Source organism: Convolutriloba macropyga, chromosome 3 (assembly GCF_964194025.1).
Source record: "Convolutriloba macropyga chromosome 3, txConMacr16.3, whole genome shotgun sequence".
Taxonomy (NCBI): Eukaryota; Metazoa; Xenacoelomorpha; order Acoela; family Convolutidae; genus Convolutriloba; species Convolutriloba macropyga.
Window position 1 is genome coordinate 37,852,596 of NC_134470.1, and position 23,440 is coordinate 37,876,035.

At 39.4% G+C, this 23,440-nt stretch overlaps 2 protein-coding genes across 2 annotated transcripts in view; both read right to left on the reverse strand.

Moving 5' to 3' along the window:
* The window catches only part of LOC142336187 (CCR4-NOT transcription complex subunit 9-like), a 420,288-nt gene that overhangs the window by 31,636 nt on the left and 365,212 nt on the right, over positions 1 to 23,440 (reverse strand). The window lies entirely within an intron of this gene.
* LOC142336188 (histone H3-like) lies at positions 108 to 22,651 on the reverse strand. The gene is made up of 3 exons (XM_075384824.1): positions 22,330 to 22,651; positions 840 to 976; positions 108 to 565 (listed from the first exon to the last, which is right to left on the reverse strand). The coding sequence occupies exons 1-3, from the start codon at positions 22,482 to 22,484 to the stop codon at positions 381 to 383; spliced, it is 477 nt and encodes a 158-aa protein (XP_075240939.1). The 5' UTR covers positions 22,485 to 22,651; the 3' UTR covers positions 108 to 380.

A 23,440-nucleotide genomic window follows, 5' to 3' on the forward strand; every position in this document is an offset into this window, starting at 1 on the left:
TTACTACGCTATACGGTGTTTAAAACTCTCTTCACCATGACAACTCCAATAAACTCACATGCTTTAACATTTTCAGGCGGGGTCAAACTCCTCGTTTTTATCAAAAGGATTATCAACAGGGTTAATTAATTTCTTTAAATTAACTATAATTTTTAATTTAAAAATAACAAAACTGCTTTTCAGCTAAATTACAAAATTCGAAACATTAAGCTTTCATGTCGACACTTGAAAGAAGCCATTGAGAACAGTTTTCTAATTAGAAAATGTTCGATTGGAATAAGATTCTGTACATGTAGAAGATTCTCTGCTGTCAACTATCTTTGAAGTGTGAATAATGGCCACAGGTTCAAGGGACAATTTATAGACAACTCTTCGTTGGTTCATGTCATCAAATCATAGATGTCGCCTCTGATCCTTCTCGCCAGAACTATATCTCTTGGCATGATGGTAACTCGTCTCGCGTGCACACAGCACAAGTTCGTGTCCTCAAAAAGACCCACTAAGTATGCTTCTGCAGCCTCGTGCAATGCTCCGAGAGCCGCTGTTTGGTACTTGATATCGGCTACTACACGTTGAGAGATTCTGATATTGTGCTATGGGTGTAAAATGCGTTTAATTTACGTACAATAATTTCAAGTACACACTGAATCGTTTTGTATTATTCAATTACACAGAACTTGAAGATATATTTCCGAACACAGGCACTTGTTATGCCTTCTTGCTTATGATGTTATTAATACGAATGAGAGTAACCAAAAAAACCATTTCCAACACTTTTTCAAGGAAAAAATCTATTCTAACGTCTTATAAGCTGATTTTTACAAGCTCAATGTCAGAACCTCCAGTCAATTTGAGAGTTATCTCGCGGACTACTCGTTGGAATGGCAATTTGGGAATGAGAAGCTCCGTTGATCTCTGATACCTTCGGATCTCTTGTAGGGCCCACTGTCTTCGAGGAGCGGTTACGTCGGTTGCCCTCCAAAATTAATCAGTTCCCCTCAACACTAGGTAGGGTCCATTATATTCCAGTCAAATTAAAACACTTAAATTTTTTCCAAAACACTAATTAAAAAGAAAGCCATTTTAAATTGGAAAGGATTGAAAATTATGTCCTATTCTATTTTTCGTATATAGAAAATAGTACTACGATATTAAATTAGTTACATAAAACAGTTTAAATAACTTGCCATTGCCGTTATAAAATGCGCTCCATTGTTACCAATCATACCAGTTTTCAATCATACAATTGTTTCCAAAAATCCACACAAAAGCCTAATTTGTTTACCGTATCTAGATACACCAATTAATATTCATTACGGAAAATAACGTAGCGGGCAGATTAATGATCAATATCCATAAAAAGGACCGCTTAGACAACCTACATTAAGTACCACTAAGACCACAGACAAGTGCGATTCAAAATAGGAGACACTGATGTCAAATTCCTTCTTACCGAATTAGAGACACCAAGGCATTGCTTTTAATGATCAATGAAATATTCATTGGAAATGCCAGTTTTGCGAAATTTAAACTGACTTTTAAACAACCTAGAACAACTGATTTGGTGACGACTCCTGGCATGCACAGTCAATTGCTGAGCCCGCTGAACACATGTCTCACAACAGAAGTAGAATAAAAATCAGAACAAGATGTCAAGCAGAAAAAAACGAATCTGGTTTAAAGTTATACTGCTAGTTGATTGTGCTACAAACATAAAAAGTTTTTGGTGCACAATTTAAGAAACTGTTTCTAAAAAATACTTAAAGTCAAGAAGCTGATGTCATTCAAGATTTTTTCAACCCAAGATAACAAAAACGCGTCAAAATTACCAAAAGAGCGTTTAAAATGTCAGATATTTTTCACAAATAGCCGAAAACTGAGAAAAGCCGGCAGATTGCCCGATAAAAGGCGCGATATATTCCACGACCCTCCAATTCTCATCTAATTTTCAAATCCAATTTCAAGCAATGGAGTGAGGTAGTTCAAATACGATAAAAAAGATATCACACAAACTCATATACCAGGTGTGTTATTGCATTCGAGTAGCAGGAATTTGCACTTGATAGCAAAAGAGTTCTTTCAATATAAGTTAAATTAAAGAAGTAAGAGAAAATAGAATGGAAAATCTTTAATCAATAGCTTGTCGAATTGTTTTAAAGAGCGTTATAGCTTGTCTATAATATTCAAAGTTAAACTTGATGGGGCGTGCTGATATTTACTTTAAAAGTTTAAGTTAACATGATTAGTTTGTATTTTAATAAATCGAAATTTTACTCAGCACGTCACTCTCCCGTCGTTGGAGAAACCTTCCGGACTAATAATTTTTTGTCCATCATCTGTTGACGTCCATGAGAAAATTTCCACAAAATTCAAGTCCAATGTTGAATATATGAAGTTGAAAATTCTGAATTGAATAGAATACAAAATTGACTCCAATTTGATGAAACAGACGGCTTCTGAATCAGTTTGTCCTCGAATAGAAGGGCTAACAATAATTTTCTTCTTTGATGCTTTCGTCAAGTGGCAGTAAAACAATATTTTACAATTAAACTGCATCAAAGGTTAGATGAACTTTGTATATGAGAATAATGAGTTTCAGAAACGACTGGAAGTTCCAGTGCTGCCTTGGTAGACAATGATCGAGTGCTTCTTGCTCGTCTTGAAGGTTGCTAGTCCGTTTTCATCAATGGTTAAAATTTCAAACTGATGTTTCCATTTTTTGTGGATTTCATGAATCTCATCAGCGTCATCAGATCGTATTACCAAGCATGGTCGTAGCTGAGTAGTTTCATGATTCAGAAACGGTGGCAGATGCTTTCGAATAACTTTGAATCGATGATATGCCCACATGAAAAGGAAATGAAGAGCCAAATTCAAAATGAACACAATGACAGTCAAAGAAAGAGAAAGTTTGATTGGTACATATTCATTCGGTTGAGATTTGAGCGTTGGCTTGAGTAGAGTCATGTCCGTTGTAAAGGGTTTAGCTATAGCTGCAAGATCTTCACTAGTCTTGACTTTTCGGCTTCTGATTAGTTCGGCTCAAACTTTACGCAACAAATTTACTCCTGCGACGGTTCGAAATATGACAGCTCCTCAACTTTGGGAACTTCTGCTATCAGATATGCTAAGGGGTCTGGTAGTTGCACGTCAATGAACTTAGCAGGAATCTATCACAACTTCCCAATTTTAATGTTATCTCCAACAATAACTTGGTAGTCACACTCCACTGTCAAAATACAGATTTTGCATCCGGGTATCAGATGATTCCAAGCTTTATGTTGTGATTCCACGCTGTACTCTCATCCTATAAGCGTCATTAGCTGACGTTATAAGTCAGATACCGTTCCCTAAATTCTCTGCTTGAACTTGTGATAGACAAACTCAGTGTCAACTTTCTGCAGCTCTAAGCGAAGAACTAAGAAAAAGCGTAGCCAAGCATGATGCTTGATTAGATTGGGACGCAAGAGGTTCATGAAAAATTCGGTATTTAGAAGAGCCAAGGCAGCTTTCGAATTGAGTCTGAGACAATGTTATCGACTATGTCCGGTCCTCAGAGATTGCTGAGTATGGGCTTTCAATAGCCCATTTGATAGCCATCCGAGGTTCGTCTTGTGGCATTGGGATAACTCTGGCGCTGTATGTTGAAAAGACTGTTTGTCGAGATGCCAATGGTATGGAGAGGGTTAAAATTAATCCTTCTGTTACCGTAACGACATCTCTTAGTAGTTTGGCGTCACAGTAAGAGAGTAAGTCTAAATTTGCTGGAATTGCTAGTGATAGCCCACTTCCGGACAACACTAGCTCATCTTCAACAAATTCAAGAACAGCGAGAAAAGAATTTTTTAGGAACCAAAGACATTGGGAGAGTAAGATTGGTATGGAGTTGAGTACATTCGTCATGTAAGTATAGAGAGATCATCTGTAGCTTTTGACATCCGCATACAAGAGCGTTAGCAGGGAAGCCGTTGTATCAAAATTGAAGTTCAGCTGTTGGTTGCAAAACTAAGCTGCGTGTAATCGCGCATGCTATGGAAGTTCTCATTGATTGTTTCAAACTGTTCTTCAATAATCTGCCAATTTCTGTTTTGTGTGTCATTTGCTTCTGAGCTTTCTCGATGTCTGGAAGTATGTTTCTAACTAAGAAGATTTTTCGTCTTTGAAACATAGTCCGTTAAAACTGTTGTAACAAGAGCTCAGATGTTCGATATTAGCAGCATTGGTTTTGGCTTGATCTTGACATGAGCCAAAAACTCCGGTAAGACCACATTGTCCCGATCCTCCCATCAGAAGTCCTGATCCAAAAATCCGATGCCCGCTACCGCTAATATACCTACATGGTCATCTCTTCTTACTCTATCTCTTCGTGTTTGCTCATCGTCAGTATAAAGGCAGGTTGAAGTCTTATGTCTAATCGCGTCGACGTCGAATTTGGACAGGTTTACTTTGAGTCAGCTTTTGCCGAGTTGTGTAGAGAAAAAAATTGAACTATATCTGCACTCCTTTTGAAATTATCAAAAGCCGTGATTCCTCCTCTGCAGTAGGGTACCACTGGGTAATTAACAGTTTTGTGGATACATAAATTTTTTCATCTATTGGCTCATTGGCGAAAGCTTGTATGTATTGTTTCAGTTTCTGGGAGCGGCTCATTTGCTTGGAAGACCTCTGTTTCTATTATAAGTATAAAAACGCAAATGATACATGGGTTCGAAATTATCATTCTCCCAAGTCCTGAAATCGAGGAGCTGCTTTTTCGCTTATGTCTGAGCATATACGAGTAGGAAAGCAGCAAGGATACTTGCGGCTGCTCAAGAATCTCAGCGGAACCGATATCACAGCCTGGTTCTCGAATTTTACGCCGGCCTGGTTCTTCACAGGGTTCGATTGACTAACGATCTCGCAGAAATAATAAGTCGCTCGGGCGTATTAAAGGACTTTAACTTTAGTTTTGTTGATTGAAGTAAAGAAAATCCTTAGTGATAACCTATGTCCAATCTCGTGCTGAAGTTTGTAAGGCTTCAGCCCAAAGCTAGTACTGTTGCTAACTTTTCGTTAACAAAGCTCAACTAACTTATGACGCCGGGAGATCTTAAGATCTAGAAAAACTTAGAATAAAAGACCAAAATTGATGAAGAATCAAATTTTGTCAATCTGAGAGCCAACTGCTCTTTGTAACAGTTTCTATCGGTTCTAAAAACAAAATGGTTTCAAAACTCAAACAATTGGGTTAAAGTAAATAACTAAACATTTATCATTTATAACATCATTGCTACTTGTCTCTGATTGGTTAATCAAGAAAATGATTTAGGTCATTGTTTACATAGTAAATGTCAAATTACTGCAATATTTGATTTTATTGACATAAACACAGATGGTTATTACGTGGCTGTGAATGCCTGGAATGTACGGTATTTGACCTTTAATGGTCACCTAGAGTATCATAAAATAAACAACATAAGGAATTTAACAATAAAGACAAAAAATCGAAAAATGCCAATTTTGCACCATTTAAGTGCTATTAGCCACACTTGTGGGTCTGATGCAATAACGTTCGTTGGTTCCATGAGTAGCTTAGAGGTAACCCTAACTGTGTGCCGTAACCTCGCGTTTCTCGGATTTTGCCTTCCAAAAATCGGGGGGGGGGGGGTGCAGATTTTCGGTGCGAATTAGTTTTGACCATTTTTGAGTTTTGACAAATTTCAAGTTTTATCAGCTTCAAAAGTTATTTCTCGCTATCTGATGGCTTTTGTAGCTGATTTGAAGTGGCGCCAACATCGCCGGCCCTGTTTTCGATCTCGGAAACACCATCGTAGAATACTGGCGCTAACTTCACGACTGGCCGGTTTAGTTCTCGATGTGCCATTTTGACTCTTGCTGATCTCACAACTCCGTTGTTGCCAGTGAAGATCTCAATGATTCGTCCAAGTTTGTACTCACAGCGTTTCACAGAGTCATCTACTAGCCACACTAACTCGCCTTCTTTCAGGTTCCGCACATGTTCTTTTGACCACTTCGATCTCCTGTTCCACTGTGGAAGATATTCGCGAGTCCATCTTTTCCAGATCACGTCGGCATATGCTTGAGCCGTTTTGAAAGATTTTTTCATGTCATTGTAGCGTTCACTGGATGGCATGAATGGTGCACTCGCGTTCACTCGTCCTAGCAAGAAATGATTTGGTGTGAGTGCCCTCAAATCTTCAGGGTCATCACTTACTGCTGTCAGTGGTCTTGCGTTGAGAGTTTGCTCCACAAGACACATTGCTGCGCTGAGTACCTAAGTCTTCGGTTGTCCAAGATTGCAATCATGACCTTCTTGCAACTTTGAACCAGTCTTTCCCAGATTCCACTCAAGTGTGGCGCTCCAGGGGGGGTTGAACTTCCAAACAATCTTTCTCTGAGCTAAGTCGCTTTCAATCTTAGCTTTGTCCCATTCGTCCATGAATGCTTTCAGTTCCTTGGCTGCTCCAACGAAGTTTGTGCCATTGTCGCTAATGATGGTACTTGGGTGGCCACGTCTTGCGATGAATCTGGTCACTGCAGCTAGGAATGACTCGGTGTTCAATGACTGTGCAACTTCGATGTGTACTGCTCTTGTTGTTAGACAAGCGAAGAGGCAGCACCATCTCTTCAAGGTACGTCGTAGGAATTTCACTTCTATGGGTCCGAAGTAATCGAGTCCGGTATGGGTGAACGGGAAAACAAGCTCATCAAGTCGCTCTCGTGGTAGGTCAGCCATCGGTGGGTGGATTGGGTTGGCGTTCCTAAGTCTGCATTTGATACATCTCGACTTGATTTTTCGTAATGCATTTCTTATTCCAATGATCCAGCACTTTTGTTGGAGCCTGTTTCTCACGTATTCTGTGCCTTCGTGTAGGTTGTCACGATGTGCTCTCTCCAACAGAAGTTGTACTACTGGATGCTTTGCTGTCAATAGTATTGGGTGTTTGGCATTGTAAGCGAGTCAACCTTTCACTCGAATTGTTCCATCTTCTTCTATGAAGGGTGACAATTTGGCGATGTTCAATGTTTTCCGAGATTTATGTGCTGTTTGCTATCGACTTTGAAACATTCGGGAAGCTTTCGGTTTGAACAAATCGAAACAATATTTGTTCTGCTTGATGATCTCTTCTGCTTTGAGGGGTCCCTTCTCCTTCGTCCCTCTTGAACCTCATGCAATAGGCAATGAAGTTTCTGATTTTATTGAAGCTGCATTAGCGTTTCCAGTCAAATGTCTGGTCGACTTGTGTTTCTGTTGCCACAGTACTGATAGCCTGCTCAGCTTCAACTTCGTTCTCTTGGCACCACGGCTTTGGCCAATCATCTTCATCCTTTTGTAGCCATGCCGGCCCGTTTAACCATACAGACTCTCGGAGTCCTTCGATGGACATTCCTCGGGTTCCTATATCGGCAGGGTTTTCGACACCTTTGACGTGTCTTCATTGATCCATCGATGAGTTTTCCAGTATCTCCGCTGCTCTGTTCTCAACGAACACTTGTTGTTTCTTGTGCGCTGCCTGTAGCCACTGTAGGGCCGTTGATGAATCGGTCCAATGAAAGATTTGGTCAATTTTGACATCATGCTCGTTTAGAATCTGCTTTCTGAGCCGAACTCCGTAAACTGCGGCTTGGAGTTCTAACTTCGGTATCGTCATGTGTCTGATGGGTGCCACACAACATTTCCCTATTACATATATCAGTTTTAGCGTTTCTTCATCTTGCAGATATGCCACAATGCACATTGCTTCCTCTGATGCATCGATAAAGACGTTAAGTCTCAGGTTTGTGCATTCGTTTTAAAAATAAAGTCGGTTTATTGACATCGTTCTTAGTTCTCTCAACTCAGAGCACCAATCACTGAACAGTTTTGTGTGTTCTGCTGACAACTCTTTGTCCCATTCTTGTCCCATTCCTGCCCAAATACTTTTGAGTAGAAATCGCATTCGTATGGTGTAGGGTGAACATATTCCAAGCGGGTCGAACACCGCTGAGACAAACGATTCTCTGCGTTATTTTTGCTGGAACTTTTCGCTCAGTTCCACCACAGGCGATGAGACTATCTGCGTTCACGTTCCAACTTAATCCAAGTATTGAGGATGATTGTGGTTCTGCTTCGAAAGTCTTCACAACTATCATTGATCTGTCTGCCTCTGGGATTTGTGACTTGACTTAACCGTCACTTGTTATCCATTTCGTCAAATTGAATCCACCTTTGATGTGATTGTCTGACTTTCTGGTAGATTTCGATTGCTTCTTGAGGGGTTCGGACTGACTTCAGGAAGTCGTCCATGTAGAAATTTCGCTGAACCATTTTGACGAAACTTTCGTCGTTGACTGCGTTATCTTTCGCCACTTGGTGCAAAGCGTAATTTGCACAAGTCGGCGAGCTTTTCGCCCAAAAAACGTGTCGTGTGTACTCGTATACTCCCATCATCTGCTCTGAATGTTTTCGCCGGAGAAATCGTAGGCATCGGCTATCGTCGCTTGGGACAGCAATTTGTAGAAACATCACTTCTATGTCGGCTGATAGAGCTATTTGGTGTTCTCCGAAGCGAAAAATTATTCCGACCAGAATCTGTAGCAGGTCTGGTCCAGATAAAAGTTTGTCGCTTAGAGCTACGCCTTGATACTTTGCTGCTGCGTTGCATACTCTGACTTTTCCAGGTTTATGCGGGTTAATGACAGGATGATGTGGCAAATACCATTGCAGCCTGTTTCGGGTTTCATTGAGTTCTGTATGATCAACTTTCCGAACGTATCCAGCGTTGACACCCGTGTCAATGGTTACCTGATAGCGCCTTCGTAGCGTTTCGTCTTTCTGTAGGCGTCGTTCTAGGGACTTGAGCTGCCCCATTGCAGAGTAGAAGTTGTTCGGCAACTTCACTTCTTCCTCTCGCCACAGAAGTCCAACTTCGTATCTTTCACCGTTGAATTGGGTCCTTTGTTCCAACGTCTTGATTGCTCGTTGTTCGTCTTTTGAATGACCTGTCACATCGCAGTTTGAGGCGTAGGACTCGATATCCCACCACTTACTCAACTGGTTTGCAAATTTGTCATCTGCAATTGGTGTTGCTGTGGTTGCAAGAGTTGCTGCTTGCTTCGCTGGTAGGGGTCCACATAAGGCCCAACAAATCTTTGATTTCACTGCCCATGGTGCGGATTTTTCTTCCGACTTCTTGAGCTCAAAAGGGTGATGAATGTCGTTACAATCTTGTCCAAGAATCACTTGAACCTCGTTTAGATTGTAGTTCTGATTTGGCAAGTTCCTCAAATGTGGATAGCGGTCTTTCAACTCTTGCAGCTCCACAATCTGGTCACCCCATTTCAGTTTTTCGTTTATGTAGAATTGCACTGTTGTCAATGGTCAAGACTTCTCATGGGCTGACACAGCTATCGGCACTATTTCAGTCTTTACATCCTGTGATCCATGGATCCCTGCTACTGATAGAAATGCTTTTCGGCCTTTGAGTTGGAGTTTTGACACCACTGATTTGTCCACAAATGAGATTGAGGATCCCGAATGACACATTGCTAGCACATTTAGGTTTAAGTCTGTTAGTCAGTTTGATTCTCACCACTGGGAGTCCTCCTTGTGTGATGTTGGTTGCTACTGCTGTTGTAGCATCTGAGACACTCGCTGTGGTTTCTTTCTTTGCAGGGTCACTATGCAAAAATCTGTTGTGCCTTTTTCCGCAGTTGGCTTTTGCAGTCCTTCGACATGTGGCCGGGTCTCAAACATTTGAAACACAGTCGGAACTTCTGAACATGTTCTCGTCGTTCCAGTACTTTCATTGATTTGAACTTCTCACAAGTCCAAAAAGGGTGTTTTCCGTCCTTGAGGGGACATTCGGAGTTGCTAGGTTTTCAGCGTTTGAAGGAGTTGCTAGGTTGCTTGGTTTTGCTCGGAGTTGCTAGGTTGCTTGAGTTTTCAGCGTTTGAAGCAAAAGTACTCGCCATCGGCTTATCGCGGCTTTGAAATTTGTTTCTGTCAAACGACGAGTTTGTCTGTGCTAATAAATTCTCATGGAGTGCTTTGGAGGCAAGCCATTCTTTGAAGACGATCAAGTTTGCTCTCAGTAGTCGGCAATCTTGAAGGTACTGCAGCCACTGCTCTCTCAGTTGCGGAGAAAATTTTCTCGTTGTTGATCTCAGCCCTCCTTCTGATTCTAAACCTGATGTGTATCCAAGTTCGTTCAACGTGTTCACCACATTTGTAACCAAAATTTGCAAATTTGACGATGCTTGCAGAATCGTCGTGCCGCACTGGAGGATGAGTGTGTATTTTCTTAAAATTGGGCATTTACGATTACATATGATTTGCCGTACTTCTCGCAGAGTATGTCCCAAGCATTATAGTATGATTGTGAGCTGAATCGCATTCCCGGTATTGCTGCTTTTGCTTGACCCGTGAGGCTGGTCTTGAGGTATTGCATCTTTTCAGTATTGCTGATTGGCTTCTGATGAACAACCACATGAAAAAGACCTGACCACTCTAGAGGATCTCCTGAAAACTCAGTTAGCTTTAGTTTGGGCAGGCCACTGGAACCACCGCTCGGTACCGGTTGGTATATAACTTGGGGAGTAGTTTGGTTCACTGTGCTCCTGTTGCTGCTCTCGGTGGATCTGCTTCGGCTCTTGTTAATGGGACTCTGACTCCTGAATTTGTTTTGGGCTGCTGACGTTCCTTGGTGCTGAAACGTCGTCTTCGTCAACTGGGTTTGCAGATCGGTTACTCTGATTGATTTACGGATTTCTGGTTTCTTGAGAATGCTTGGCTCAGTCAATGGCGCTAACAAAAGTCCTGCACCCGGTTGAAATAGCGGGGTTGTTTTCGGATAGGCGCTGAAACGCTTGTCGCCTATGTCTTGTGTGCCATTCTTGGGAGGGTCGACAACACAGTCTGGAGATAATGGTCGGCTAGGTCCAGAGTGCTCGGCCACTGTTTTCAGCCAACTTGGCGTTATTCTTGTCTTTGTTCTTGATCGTACACTTTCTGTGTCGTCTACCACTGATCCAGATGCTCTTGAACTTCCTTTGGTTAGCTCGATCTGGAGATGTCGTTGCTGCTCCTCTGCTTCTGCTTTCTTTCGTTCGTTGTCGAGCTATCGCAGACGCAATTTCTGCTCTTGCTGTCGCAGACGTAGTTCTTGCTCTTGCAGCTTCATGGCATCTCGTTCTTTTCCGATTTGAATTTCCTGATCTCTCAGCTGTTGCTCTGCTTCTTGCTTAGCTATCAGGTTTTCAATTTCCATTCGATCGAATTCACGTTGTCTCGACGAGCGCGACTGTGCAACACTAGTTTTTTTCCACTCCTGATGGTAGCAGATCTCTGAGATGAAATCTCAACAACTTCTCCCCTTGGGTTCGATGCGTCTGTATCGTTGACAACTACCGTCTTGTTTGCATCATTTTTGCAACTTGTTGATGCTACCAGGGACGTTTGGTTTCCACAATCCTTATTGTGCCCGTACTGCTTGATCAAGGTTAGATAGTAATTTCTACCATTACTGAAATTCACAAACCCTTGGGGACAAGCTTCTGTCTTCATTATTCGAAGAGATTCTGCGCAAATTTCATCTAGCTTTTCTAATAACCGTTCCGCCTGATTACACAGTATCTGTTTTTCGGAGTTGCTTAAATTTTCTGCTTTCAATTTCTTTTCGTTTTAACAATTCGTTCTCGATTGGAACAGAATCTTCCAATAATTTGTACCCTTTCAATGTATCTTTCCGGTAGTCGACGACTACTGCGCGACAATCTTCCATGTCTCGGAGATCTGGTACTTTGTCAACTACCCATCGCAAAACTTTACTCTTTTCTTCTAACATACGCTTGGTGTCATTGTCAAAGTTTTCAAAATACTTTGGTTTTAATAGTAACCTCTGCTGTTGTCGGTTGTCTTCCAAGTTGTCGTACGTCTCGAAGAAACATCGATAAGCACCTTCGGCCTTCATTGTTTTGTTTTGTGTCAGGTAGCCTTCTATCTCGTGAAGGTGTCTGGAGAAGGACTTGAGAAGGTCAGCTTGCTCTTTCTCTAACGTCTTGAGTTGACCACTCGCCTTCCAATCAGCCGTCGTCCAGTGTCTGTTGGGACTTTTGCTCGCCATCGTTGTTGGTTGTGTTTTGGTCCACCAGCTCGAATCGAAGATTCGTTGCTGTTCGTGTCACTGCTATTGTTGTTATCCGGGTCGGCGGACTACATGTTGCGGCTGCTCAAGAATCTCAGCGGAACCGATATATCACAGCCTGGTTCTAGAGTTTTACGCCGGCCTGGTTCTTCACAGGGTTCGATTGACTAACGATCTCGCAGAAATAATAAGTCGCTCGGGCGTATTAAAGGACTTTAACTTTAGTTTTGTTGATTGAAGTTAAGAAAATCCTTAGTGATAACCTATGTCCAATCTCGTGCTGAAGATTGTAAGGCTTCAACCAAATGCTAGTACTGTTGCTAACTTTTTCTTAAGAAAGCTCAACTAACTTATAACGCCGGGTGATCTTAAGATCTAGCAAAACTTAGAATAAAAGACCAAAATTGATGAAGAATCAAATTTTGTCAATATGAGAGCCAACTGCTCTTTGTAACAGTTTCTATCAGTTCTAAAAACAATATGGTTTCACTATTCAACCAAATGGGTAAAAGTAAATAACCAAACAATTATCATTTATAACATCATTGCTACTTGTCTCTGATTGGTTAATCAAGAAAATGATTTAGGTCATTGTTTACATAGAAAATGTCAAATTACTGCAAAATTTACTTTTATTGCCATAAACACAGAAGGTTATTACATGGCTGCGAATGCCTCGAATGTACGGTATTTGACCTCTAATGGTCACCTAGAGTATCATAAAATAAACAACATAAGAAATTTAACAATAAAAACAAAAAATCGAAAAATGCCAATTTTGCACCATTTAAGTGCTAATAGCCACACTTGTGGGTCTGATGCAATAACGTTCGTTGGTTCCATGAGTAGCTTAGAGGTAACCCTAACTGTGTGCCGTAACCTCGCCTTTCTCGGATTTTGCCTTCCAAAAATCGGGGGGGGGGGGTGCAGATTTTCGGTCCGAACTAGTTTTGACCATTTTTGGGTTTTGACAAATTTCAAGTTTTTTCAGTTTCAAAATTTATTTCTCGCTATCTGATGGCTTTTGTAGCTGATTTGAAGTGGCGCCAACAGATACCAATGTGAACCAATTTTATATGTTCCTTCGGAGAGTTAGTTTTCAATGTTGAGTTTTAGCTTCATGCAGTTTTCACAATTTGATCTACTTTCTTATTTAGCAAGGTTAAAATCTTTGATTCTACCTGGGCCAATGGTAAGATTCTTCCGCGCGCCCATAAAGAGGCTGCGCTCTGATAACTGAGAAAAAAGGTGGTTTGCGCGAATTTTCATTGAACTGAATCAAAATGTTAAAATCAGATTCAAACATTCTATTCAAGCGTAAATCTGATTACTGGTGCTTTTGTGAAGAGTGTTTGTATCCGGGATTTGTTCTACTGCTGTAATAAATGAATTAAACTTGTTCAAATTCAACTTTTAATCTATTTTCTCAAAAAAATGCCGTTCGAGGTAAAGTCGAAAAGTGAAAGTCAACAGTGTGAGTTCTAATACGCATGAATGCATTGGATATGGTTCAGAATGCACCCCAACCAAAATTTTTAGGGCTCTAAATTAATTTTTTGAACTTAAATTTTTGAATTTCGATTTTTTTGGCATTTTTGGTTTTTTGCACTTTTCTCCGGACTTCTGATTAATTTCCTTAGTGACTGTGCTTTGGCTAGTTCTATTCAGCCGGAAAACTAGCCGCTAAAAATGCAACGTGTTTTAAGTCTGGGTTGTCTGTTTTTATCGGATATTTTAGTAATAATTGTCCACAAAACTTTCCGCTTTTTTCACCAAAATCACGTTTTCTTCCGTTTTTCCGAAGACTAGGGTCAAGAAAGAGTCCTACCTAAATCCATTTTGTTACATGCATTGCGGATTGTACAATTCATTGCAAATTTATCTATGCAACATGAAAGTAAAGCTCAACATTTGATTTTTTAAAAGTCTCAGTTATGATTTTGAACACTTGTGACCATTCTATAAGCCTTCGTTTGAACATTCTAATTGCGGCAAAGCCAGTTTGTCAACGTTTTGCTCATCAATGTGCTTACTGAGGTTATACAAGCATTTTTGAAGATTGAAGTAAGACGCTTTAGCGTTTTTTGAAATTTTCGTCACTAAATTGTAAACAAATCTTTCCCGTTTTTCGCAGAGCATAAAATTAAGGATCCTTCTACTAAATCAATGGTTATTACAAGTTAATTACAGGGCACTATTTACTCTATCAGCTCAGAGGGGTTTTCAACTGAAACAGATTGTACAATTGAACACAGCTTCTGAAATATTACTTCTAGATAAGTAAAACTTTGTTTCACTATTATACAAAGCTTTCAGTTGACCATCGTTCCTTTGTTGATCTTCTGGTTTGTTTAGCCTGGTTCTACGCTTTGCTCCTAAAACTAAATCATACAATGATGAAGGTTGTTTCTGGTGATTGTGTTTTTGTCGTCGTTTTAGGTGTTAATTGTGTTGATGAACTTGAAGGTGTCTTTTCCGCTTTCAATAACCTCTTGGCTTCTTTTCAAGTCAAGTTTTGTAGCGCGTGAGGGTCCTTGTTGATAAGCTTATCTCTTTGCTGTCTCTTGATGATTCTACTATTTTTTGGCGCTTTTCGTCTCTTGATAAGTTTGAAAAGGGGATAACTATCTTTCCATCCTTTGACGGAATTCTAATAACTTTTCTGTTCGATGAAAATACGGCTGGTTTTGGTATTTTCGTAGAGTCTGGATGAAATGTAACTCCTCTATTTACATTTCGTTGCAAAATAGGTGTTTCAAGTGTACTTTCATGTCTTATCCTCGGAGATATCTGTTGATTGATCATTGGAGGTTGGCCATGATGCTCAAAAGGTTCCGGAAAGTTGGCGAAAGGAAAATCTGTTTCTTCTTGCGTTCCTCCTGAATTGACCATTGGCTAACTTTTTTCTCCTAGATCTTGGTTTTCTTGAGCCTCAATTTCAAAATCACTGACTCCAAAAGCATGTTTGGAGGTTCAGGAAAATGAAGTTCTTCCGGTTCTAGCGGTTGTCTTGGAGCAACCGGTGGAGGCGGACGAACAACTGGAAGAGGTGCAGCTGGTGGTGGTGCTGGTCCCGGTGCAGCGACTGCTGGCGCTGCTATCTGATAGTTCAGTGTAGTTGTGACCGGTGTTTTCTTATTAACTTAAAATATGGTAATTATTTTGCCCAAAAACGTTACTTTCTGCGTAATAAATTCACATTTGTTAGGAGAAAGTTTCAATCCTGAGTTTCTAACACATTCAAAAAATTTTGTGAGTCGTGGGATAAGGTCTTCAAATTTTTTAACAGCACTACCAATGTCATCCATATATTGTGTACAAATATTTGCTGTTAGTCATGGATCTAAATAATGCCTTTTAAAGGAACTGAAGCCTGTGACAGATTTACTTAGACCTTGTGCTAGGCATTTATAGGCGTAACTTCGTGAAGCGAAATTAAAGGCCAAATGTTGAACTGAAAGGTCATCTGCCATAAATTTAGGTTTGTAAACAGCGTTTTTCCGGCGAAGTGGTTTGAGGCATCAGTCCTGTTTTAGATTGGAAAGTGAGTGTTTTTTGGTTTACTTCTTCTCAGGTCAATCAATATTCTAAGTTTGCCTCATGACTATCACTGAGCAAACAGGACTACTATATTTGGAATGAGAAAGAGTTGTCACAAGATTGAAATAGTGTATCAGAGCTAATTCATCAATGAGTTCACCTCTCAAATGTAGGGGCGTAATAGGACTTTGAACGTAAACAGGCATGTCAAGCTCCGGTGTTCGTTTAATTTTGAGCTCTATATTATAACCTACATCGAAACGATGTTAGCAGATATGTCGGAAAATTCCGCATGTAAATTTTCAACTTCGACCTTTTGCTCTGACGTAAGAACTGATTTTTCCCACTTGAATTTTTGCACTTTTCCTTCTGTTCACAATCAATTTTCGGGTCAATTTTTTAGAGACTTTGAGAGTGTTTTAGCTGCTCACAAATTTCTCTGTGCAACGGAGGTAGATTTTCTGGACTACTACAGGTTTCTGGAGTCGGAAACCAGAGTTTGTCATACTCAGGACTGGGGCGACTTTTCTTACTTAAGAGATCCAATTGCACTAATTGATGGAGACCATTTTTTAGTTTATTTGGGTCTCTTATTTTTGCTAAAGCACTTAGCTGAGGGTCGATATTAAAAAGTCTATCCGCCTGAGATTGATTCAAAACTTTGAATGAGGCTATTAAAATATCGGCTTTAGTATGAACATAGTGATCAGAAATATTTATTGCAGATATTAGTATTTTTTTTATCAATTGTGCTGAGTGAAGTAAGCGCTATTTCAGCTGTTTTTTCAAATTGTTCAATAGATATAACTACACCGCTGCATTCTGAAATTTGATCAGAGTTTTCTCTCAATGTGCATTCTAAAATTTTATGAGAATCGGCATCGGCGGAGAGTGTTTTTTAGTAATAAAAATTGGAATGTTCTTTGGCTTTTTCAAAAAAGTGCTTTTTTGGTTTTTCGGCTTGGTTTCATTCAATTGGAGTTATTTCTGGTAGTTTTAACAAACTGTGAGGTACAGATCCATATAGAATATTTGTTAAAGAAGGGATTGCTAATAAATACAGTGTTCATGGTTGGAAGAACAATAAAATTGTCAGAAACCTTATGCTTGGCTATCTCAAAGTGAATTCTAACATCATGGGAAACAGAAACAGGTGAACCAGATGCAAGTTTGACATTTTCAAAAACCGGTTCAACAAATTCAAGCTTGGTGTTCTGTGTTCGAACAAGACTTGAGGTCTTGCATTCGCGCAAGAACCTGTGCCAATCAAGGCACGGCGGCGAATTTTGCCGTCAAAGATAACGTGGACATAAGATGAATATTCTCCCTCTAATGGAATAGTCGCGCAAAGCGCATTTTCTGAATTATCTTTAGTATCAATTTTTGTCCGAACTGAGTAGAAAAAGACGATGCATGACTTATGATCTTGTTTGGAACTTGTGACTCCAATAGTTTACTGATGCCTAAAGCGCATTCATTCGCTAAGTGGTTAGGGTAAGCACATTTAAAGCAAACGACCTTAGCGTACTGTGTAGTTGCTACATGACTAGAACTTTGCTCTGGGGTATGACTTGTATGGGTGTTTGACCACTGAATTCTGTACTTGGGCTTTGATCTGTACTTTGATAAGATGCCTGTGTTGGTGCTGGTGTAAATGATGTTAGTTGGAATTATTTGATTGAATAATTTTGCCCTCTACCTCAGTAAAAACTATTACGATAGCCAATTCGGCCTCTGTTTCCTCTGTAGTTTCCGCGACCGTATCCTCGATTTTGTTGTTAGCCTGTGTTTTGGTAGCTATCTTCTTGTCTTTGATTTTTCTCATCGAATTGTTTTGCGAGAGCATTCATTTTATTCTCCATGGCTTCCTGTTTCTGAGTTATTTTTGATAGAGCATTAACCAAATTTTCTGTGATCGTACTACTCACTTCGTTAAATGCTCCATCGGTGTAATCATCCATTTTAAAAACAGGTTGTGAATAGTCAGTTGTTTACGCGCAAGGAGGCATAAATCTTCTATGGCTGTATTATCAGCTTGCTCTAGAAGCGTGGCTCTTAACCAGCTAGGCATGCATTTTTTAAAGATCCGTTTAATGTGGTGCTCTCTCCTGTTGGGCAAACAGCAATGCTTGCGCATTTCGTGCGTCAACTGCATCGATCCCAGTTTGATTTGCTCCGTTGGGATAGACTTTAGGAATTGGATCTGGGTACGCTCGCACTGCCATATTTTGTAACGTTACCAGAAAGTGTTCAGGGGAGTCGGTTTTCGGATCAAATTTAATACTTTCTAATTTTATAACATGTAGTTCTTGAAGATGGGGATTGCAGAAGTGATTTCTGAGTGCAGTTAAACTAAGTTCTAAATAGTTTCTTGAAGCCTCGGGTAAAGTTTGAAAGCAACGAAGTGCTCCGTCTTTCAAGTGGAGTTGCAAAAAATTTGCGTGTTGCGCTCCTGCAATTGCAGCTACTTCCATTTTGCTCCTCAAGTCTTTCAAACTCTCTAAAATTCGTTATCTAATCCACCATAAGGTTTAAGTCTGATTTGTGCTTGTGCCATTTTAAGTTAGTTGAAAGTGTTCTGTTTACTTTGATTTTTGTTAACTTTAACGGTTTTCTAGTGAAATTAGACTTAAGATGAGTTACGGAGAAAAGTTTTTCTCTGCGCAGAGGTTTTTAGCTTAGGATTGCGATAATGTAGAGATAACCAAGTAAAAAAATCAGCTGTGATGGGGTCTCTTGGCTTTATGGCCTTTGGCTGCTGAGTTATGTTCCAATGAAATCAGTTTCATCAATTCGTGATTCATTGATGATCTCACAAGCAACATAACCTATGACTGTTAGGAATGATTAAAACCAATTGTGGTTGAAGAGCGTTCATCAAGCTGTTTAAGCATTATATCAATTTACTGCACTGAGAGATATGACGAAAAAAAGATTTACAACAAACTCTTGCTGTGACTTCTGTGTAGCACGTGAAAATTCCTTGTTTTTTCCATGTTGTAGGAATTAGGGAAGCTGACCTGTTACAGATACAGCCGGCGTGTTGTTTCAGCTCGTCTCTGTCTTCTAGAAAGATTGAATGTTGATGAAGTTGCCTTCCTTCCTGTCACCAACTCATATACCAGGTGTGTTATTGCATTCGAGTAGTAAGAATTTGCCCTGGTTTCATAAAACTAATAATTTCAAACAACGATGCGTGCATTCTTTCTTTGATTTTAAACAAAAGCCTTTGCTTGATCTCTGCAGTTTTAACCAAGAATGATTGCTTGCTTCGTTTATTGTGTGCATGAATTAATTTTATGTGAAGGTTTAGGAGTTTCAACGCAGCGAGGATGACAGCAGCGTTATAGTTTGGCTCTAATATTCAAAGTTAAAACTGATGCAAACAAATTCAGTTGCTGAGTGGTAGAATTCCCCGAAAAATTTTGATTTCTTGCCGCGTGATCAAATGCTCGTAACAGAAAAGTAGGGAAGACAACGAATTTAAAAAAAATAGCAGCGCAATTCCTGAATTACGATTAAAATTTGAATTCACCACAAATCTGAAAATCATCTTCCCATCAACATCAGACTATGACAGTCTACAACGCACAAGATCCTATATTTGCAATAAACAAAATCTTTAAAAAAAATTTCTTTATGAAAGCTGAAGCCAATAAATTGACAAAAATGATGAGGAATTCGAAGGCCATAAAAACTTAATCAGACTAAGTGAAAAGACCACAAAATACGGGCAACGCTCAAAAATCCAGTAACAATTTTGTGATAGTTTAAATGTAATACAAACCACTACCATGAATTCAAGTCATTAACTATATTCGTTAGGCCCCATTAGCAAGTGATGACAATTGTCAGAAATCAATAAGTTATTACACAACTAAATGAACGGGATGAAAATTGGGAAAATACTCGAATTTTTAGATAACTTTGAAAAAATAACTACTTGTTCCAAACTCAAAGAAAGCGTTAGCTATGAACTGGAAAAATTAGGAATAAGATGACAAAAAGTACAACAACTACACATAAAACTCAACAATTGGCTAATAGTATTTGGAAACAAATGTCCAAGTACGAAAAAGCGTAATTATTATCAAACGTGATATAGCAACAACTAAAGGAAATAAAAAAACTCAACTTCAAACCTATTGGCTTTGCTTTATCGCTCCCTTTACTTCTCCAATGTGGATAAAATCACCACACAGTTGACTTCTCATTGACATCAAAAAGCGCGAACAGATCTTAAAAAGAGTCGGCGCACCCATACAATCCAAACTCTTCGGATTGTTAAAATAACCAGACCAACAACAGCCTTGCTGAATGGTCGAAACATTTAATTTAAAGCGATTTCCAGAGAGTTTCGCCATAGAAGTCCATTTTTTATTAACTTGAAATTTGCTAGAAATTATTTGTACATATGTGGACCTGCAACTGACCCTAAAAACATCTCTAGATCAGTCTGCACAGATGATCGATCCTAGATCAGTCCTAATCTATAAGGTGTCTTATGGAAATGCTGGCCAGTTCCAATTATTTGGAAGTATTAATAGGCAGCTGTTGGTTTTCATTCATTTCAAAAAAGTAAACTTGTTGATTTTGCTCGAATATTACGCTCGTTTTGTTGCACCAATCAATTAAATTAACTTGAGGTCATTTCTTTTTCTAACGACGTTCCAAATAAGAGATGAGAATCGGAATTAATATAAAAACAGTAGTTCTACGAGCTCAACATTTAAGTATAAATAAATATCTATGATTACACAAATTAAACCTACTTTTCACTCGAAAGAACAGAGCAGAGGCACATACGAAAAACCAGTTAGTTTTTTCATCAACATGACTATATCTAAGTTTCTTCACAACTCTGCAATCTGTCTCCTGTAATAAAGCGTTCAAGTTCTTTTCTATTAGGGTCTGAATTTTGTTTTAATTTTGGCTTGTGCTTTATCATGTCTCGATTGTTTGCAAACTTCAGAATACAATTTACTTTTTCCCAGATCGCTTTTACGAATTGACTTTGCTCTATTGCTGTAAATGCTTTTCTTCATTTCAAAGGTATCTTCATCTTCTAGAAAGACTGGCTCTTCCATGGCTTCTAGAAGGTTCACACCCGGTTGTAGTTCTGGCAATTGTGCTATGGAAAGGAAATATTTCCTTTTTGAGTATTTTCAGCTTAGTACATTTTGACCAATTTACTTCCTCGTTCGCCACGCCTCAAACACCACCCCCCCCCCCCCCCTCATAGTCTAAACCATTATGCTACAATTGTAAAACTAATGGACAACATATGCGATAACAAAACGGTTTCTCAAAAAGGCACAGAGGGAGAAAAGGAAAAAGATCCCAATGAAGTTGTTCATAATATCTTCTTTTGGTTTGACTACAAGCTGCCCCAATGCCTTGCGGAAGAGTATCACTTCACTATAATCAATGTCTCGTACCGGCGACTCCCGCACGTTTTGTCCACATTGTGAAGCCGATTTAAAATTCAACTCATCGTCTTCATTGTCAGATTCTCCCTTGATTATCTCATTGATTACGTCATCAATTTCCGTAAAGTCGTCATCATCAGAATCCAAGTGATTTCCATTTAAATCTTTTAAAACAGTGTTCTTCAAAGCTGTGACCTTTTCATCTTCATGTGTAGTACGCTTCACCAACAAATTACTGAAACCTAACTCCGTATTCTGGGCGCCTACGTTCTTTAGTATATCTCGGACAGGAACTTTTATCTTCTTCGGGAGCAACCCATGCTTATTTGAGAGGTTCAAGACGTTTGCAACATTTGCAGCAGGCATGGGTAAAGAGTTCGGCGGTGGTACTCTTTTTCGTGGTGAACTGCATTTAAACCGAGGTTCTCTAACTTGAACTTTTTCAGCTGGGTCACTGTCGCTCAGCTCGTCACGCAAAATATCCAAAATTGGGTCAGATTTCTGGGCCGTCACTGCAATTGCGTTGTTGTTCAGATCAATTTCTTCAGGTCTTTTAGGAGGAGGTGGTAAAAATTTGAGCAGCGCGTTTTTATATGTTGTTTTAATTAGATCAGGCTTTTTAGAATTTTCGGTTTCGTTAACAAGCAGAGTAGATTTAGTCTCGGTGGAGATTTTAGGGATAAAGCCCGGAAACTTCTGCTCCTCTTTCCCATTGGCCAAAAACTTTGAGGATTTGAACTCTCGAAAATTATTTCGCTCCATCCGAGCAAATAAAATTCTGAAAGCTAACTCAACACTCGGAACAGGAATTAAATGGTAGTATTTTGTTTCTTTTCCGCATAATAAGCGATGGCGTAACAATACCATTTGGATTTACTAATTGACAACAACGCAACTCAAAACCCTACTCATATCAATCACATGCAGATCTTTTCAGTCAGTGCCAGCACTCCTCAAAGTTTCAGGAAAAGCACTGGATAGCTAACTTCAGAAAAAACTTCCCCAAAACGCTCCAAGCCTAAGCTTCCTTTCTTTCGGTGAAAAAAACTATGATCGTTGAATGATACGTATGTGCTAGATAGCGTCAAAAAACGCACGTAGACAACAAAATGAGAAACCATTTTCAAAACAGCAAGGAGCCAAAAAAACTTCTAGCAAAAATCTACAAAACCACCCGATTCGGGAAAGAATTTGAGCTCCTTCGAAGGCACAAATAAAGGAAACTGATAAATGACCTTGGCTTTTTGAGTGTCAAAAGAGGCGCTTTCCGTTTCCTTCGCACGTTGGCTGACCGAGAATATTGTCTCATCTGGTCCAATTTAGAACTGGTGTACAATCGTGGCAGCCGACCCGAGCCAGACTTCCTGGCCGTCTGTTGTTTCACTCTCATAACGCAACTGCAAAACTCAACGCAAGATCAAGAATGTGTAATTGGGTGACCAGTAAAAGGTCTCAGGATTATCAAATAGTCGGTGAAACCATGAAACGAAGAGCAGCTGAATCCGCGAAGTTTCTCGCTTATTTAGTTGATTAGATACATAGTCAATGCATATCACAGTGTACTGTACGGTAACCGCACAGTGTACTGTAAGGTAATCGCACAAAAACCGCACTGAAGGTAGTGACTGATACTGTAGACAGAAATTACTGAACAAATTTGCTGTTTTGAGATTGCGAGGTGTCGCGGAAAAAAATCAAGTCTGGAAATTTTATTCGAAAGGTTTCAAAAATTCTTATTCTGGCCATCAAGAAAACGTTTATTTTCTGATTCTGGACACAAAAAGGAATGTTCACAAAAAAACTCGAGATGGCTTAAAAACGAGAATGAAAAGTGCCAAATAATTCCTTTATCTTGTAAATGTCTTTACAAAAGAGATGGTAATCAAGACTTACAAGACCGAAGTTCAAGTAGCTTGAACCAAATAATGCGCTTTATGGTTTTTATCCCGTTTCTATTTTTGATTTCCTATTTATGACTCTGTTCATTTCAGATTGCTTTGATGAGCAGCTGCTGCTTAAAAGCTCTTTGAGCAGAACGAGCCGAGAAAAAACTAGCTTAGAAGACAAAAAGAATTCGAGCAAAATATTGAATAGGTAAATATTTACGGTAAATGTAAACTAAATTTTATTCGACGAAGTAAAAAAAACATAGAAGTTCTGCATTACAATCCAAATAATTCAATTTAGTAATCATCTGACAATTAAAAAATTCACACCAATATCAAACAAGGTCATAATAAGACCGCAACCCGATATGCGCAAAATGGACAAAAAATCTGATAATTGACAAATAAAATGCCTAGAAAAAGTAAACAATACAGCAAGTGTGTGGGAATCAAAGACATA

Excerpts from the sequence above, each read along its gene's own strand:
- LOC142336188 (XM_075384824.1), bottom strand. The coding sequence starts at position 22,484 with ATGAGAGTGAAACAACAGACGGCCAGGAAGTCTGGCTCGGGTCGGCTG. Across the intron at positions 977-22,329 it reads TTGACACTCAAAAAGCCAAG|GGCAACCGACGTAACCGCTC; the intron begins GTCATTTATCAG and ends TTAATTTTGGAG. Across the intron at positions 566-839 it reads AACTCTCAAATTGACTGGAG|TAGCCGATATCAAGTACCAA; the intron begins GTTCTGACATTG and ends CTCAACGTGTAG.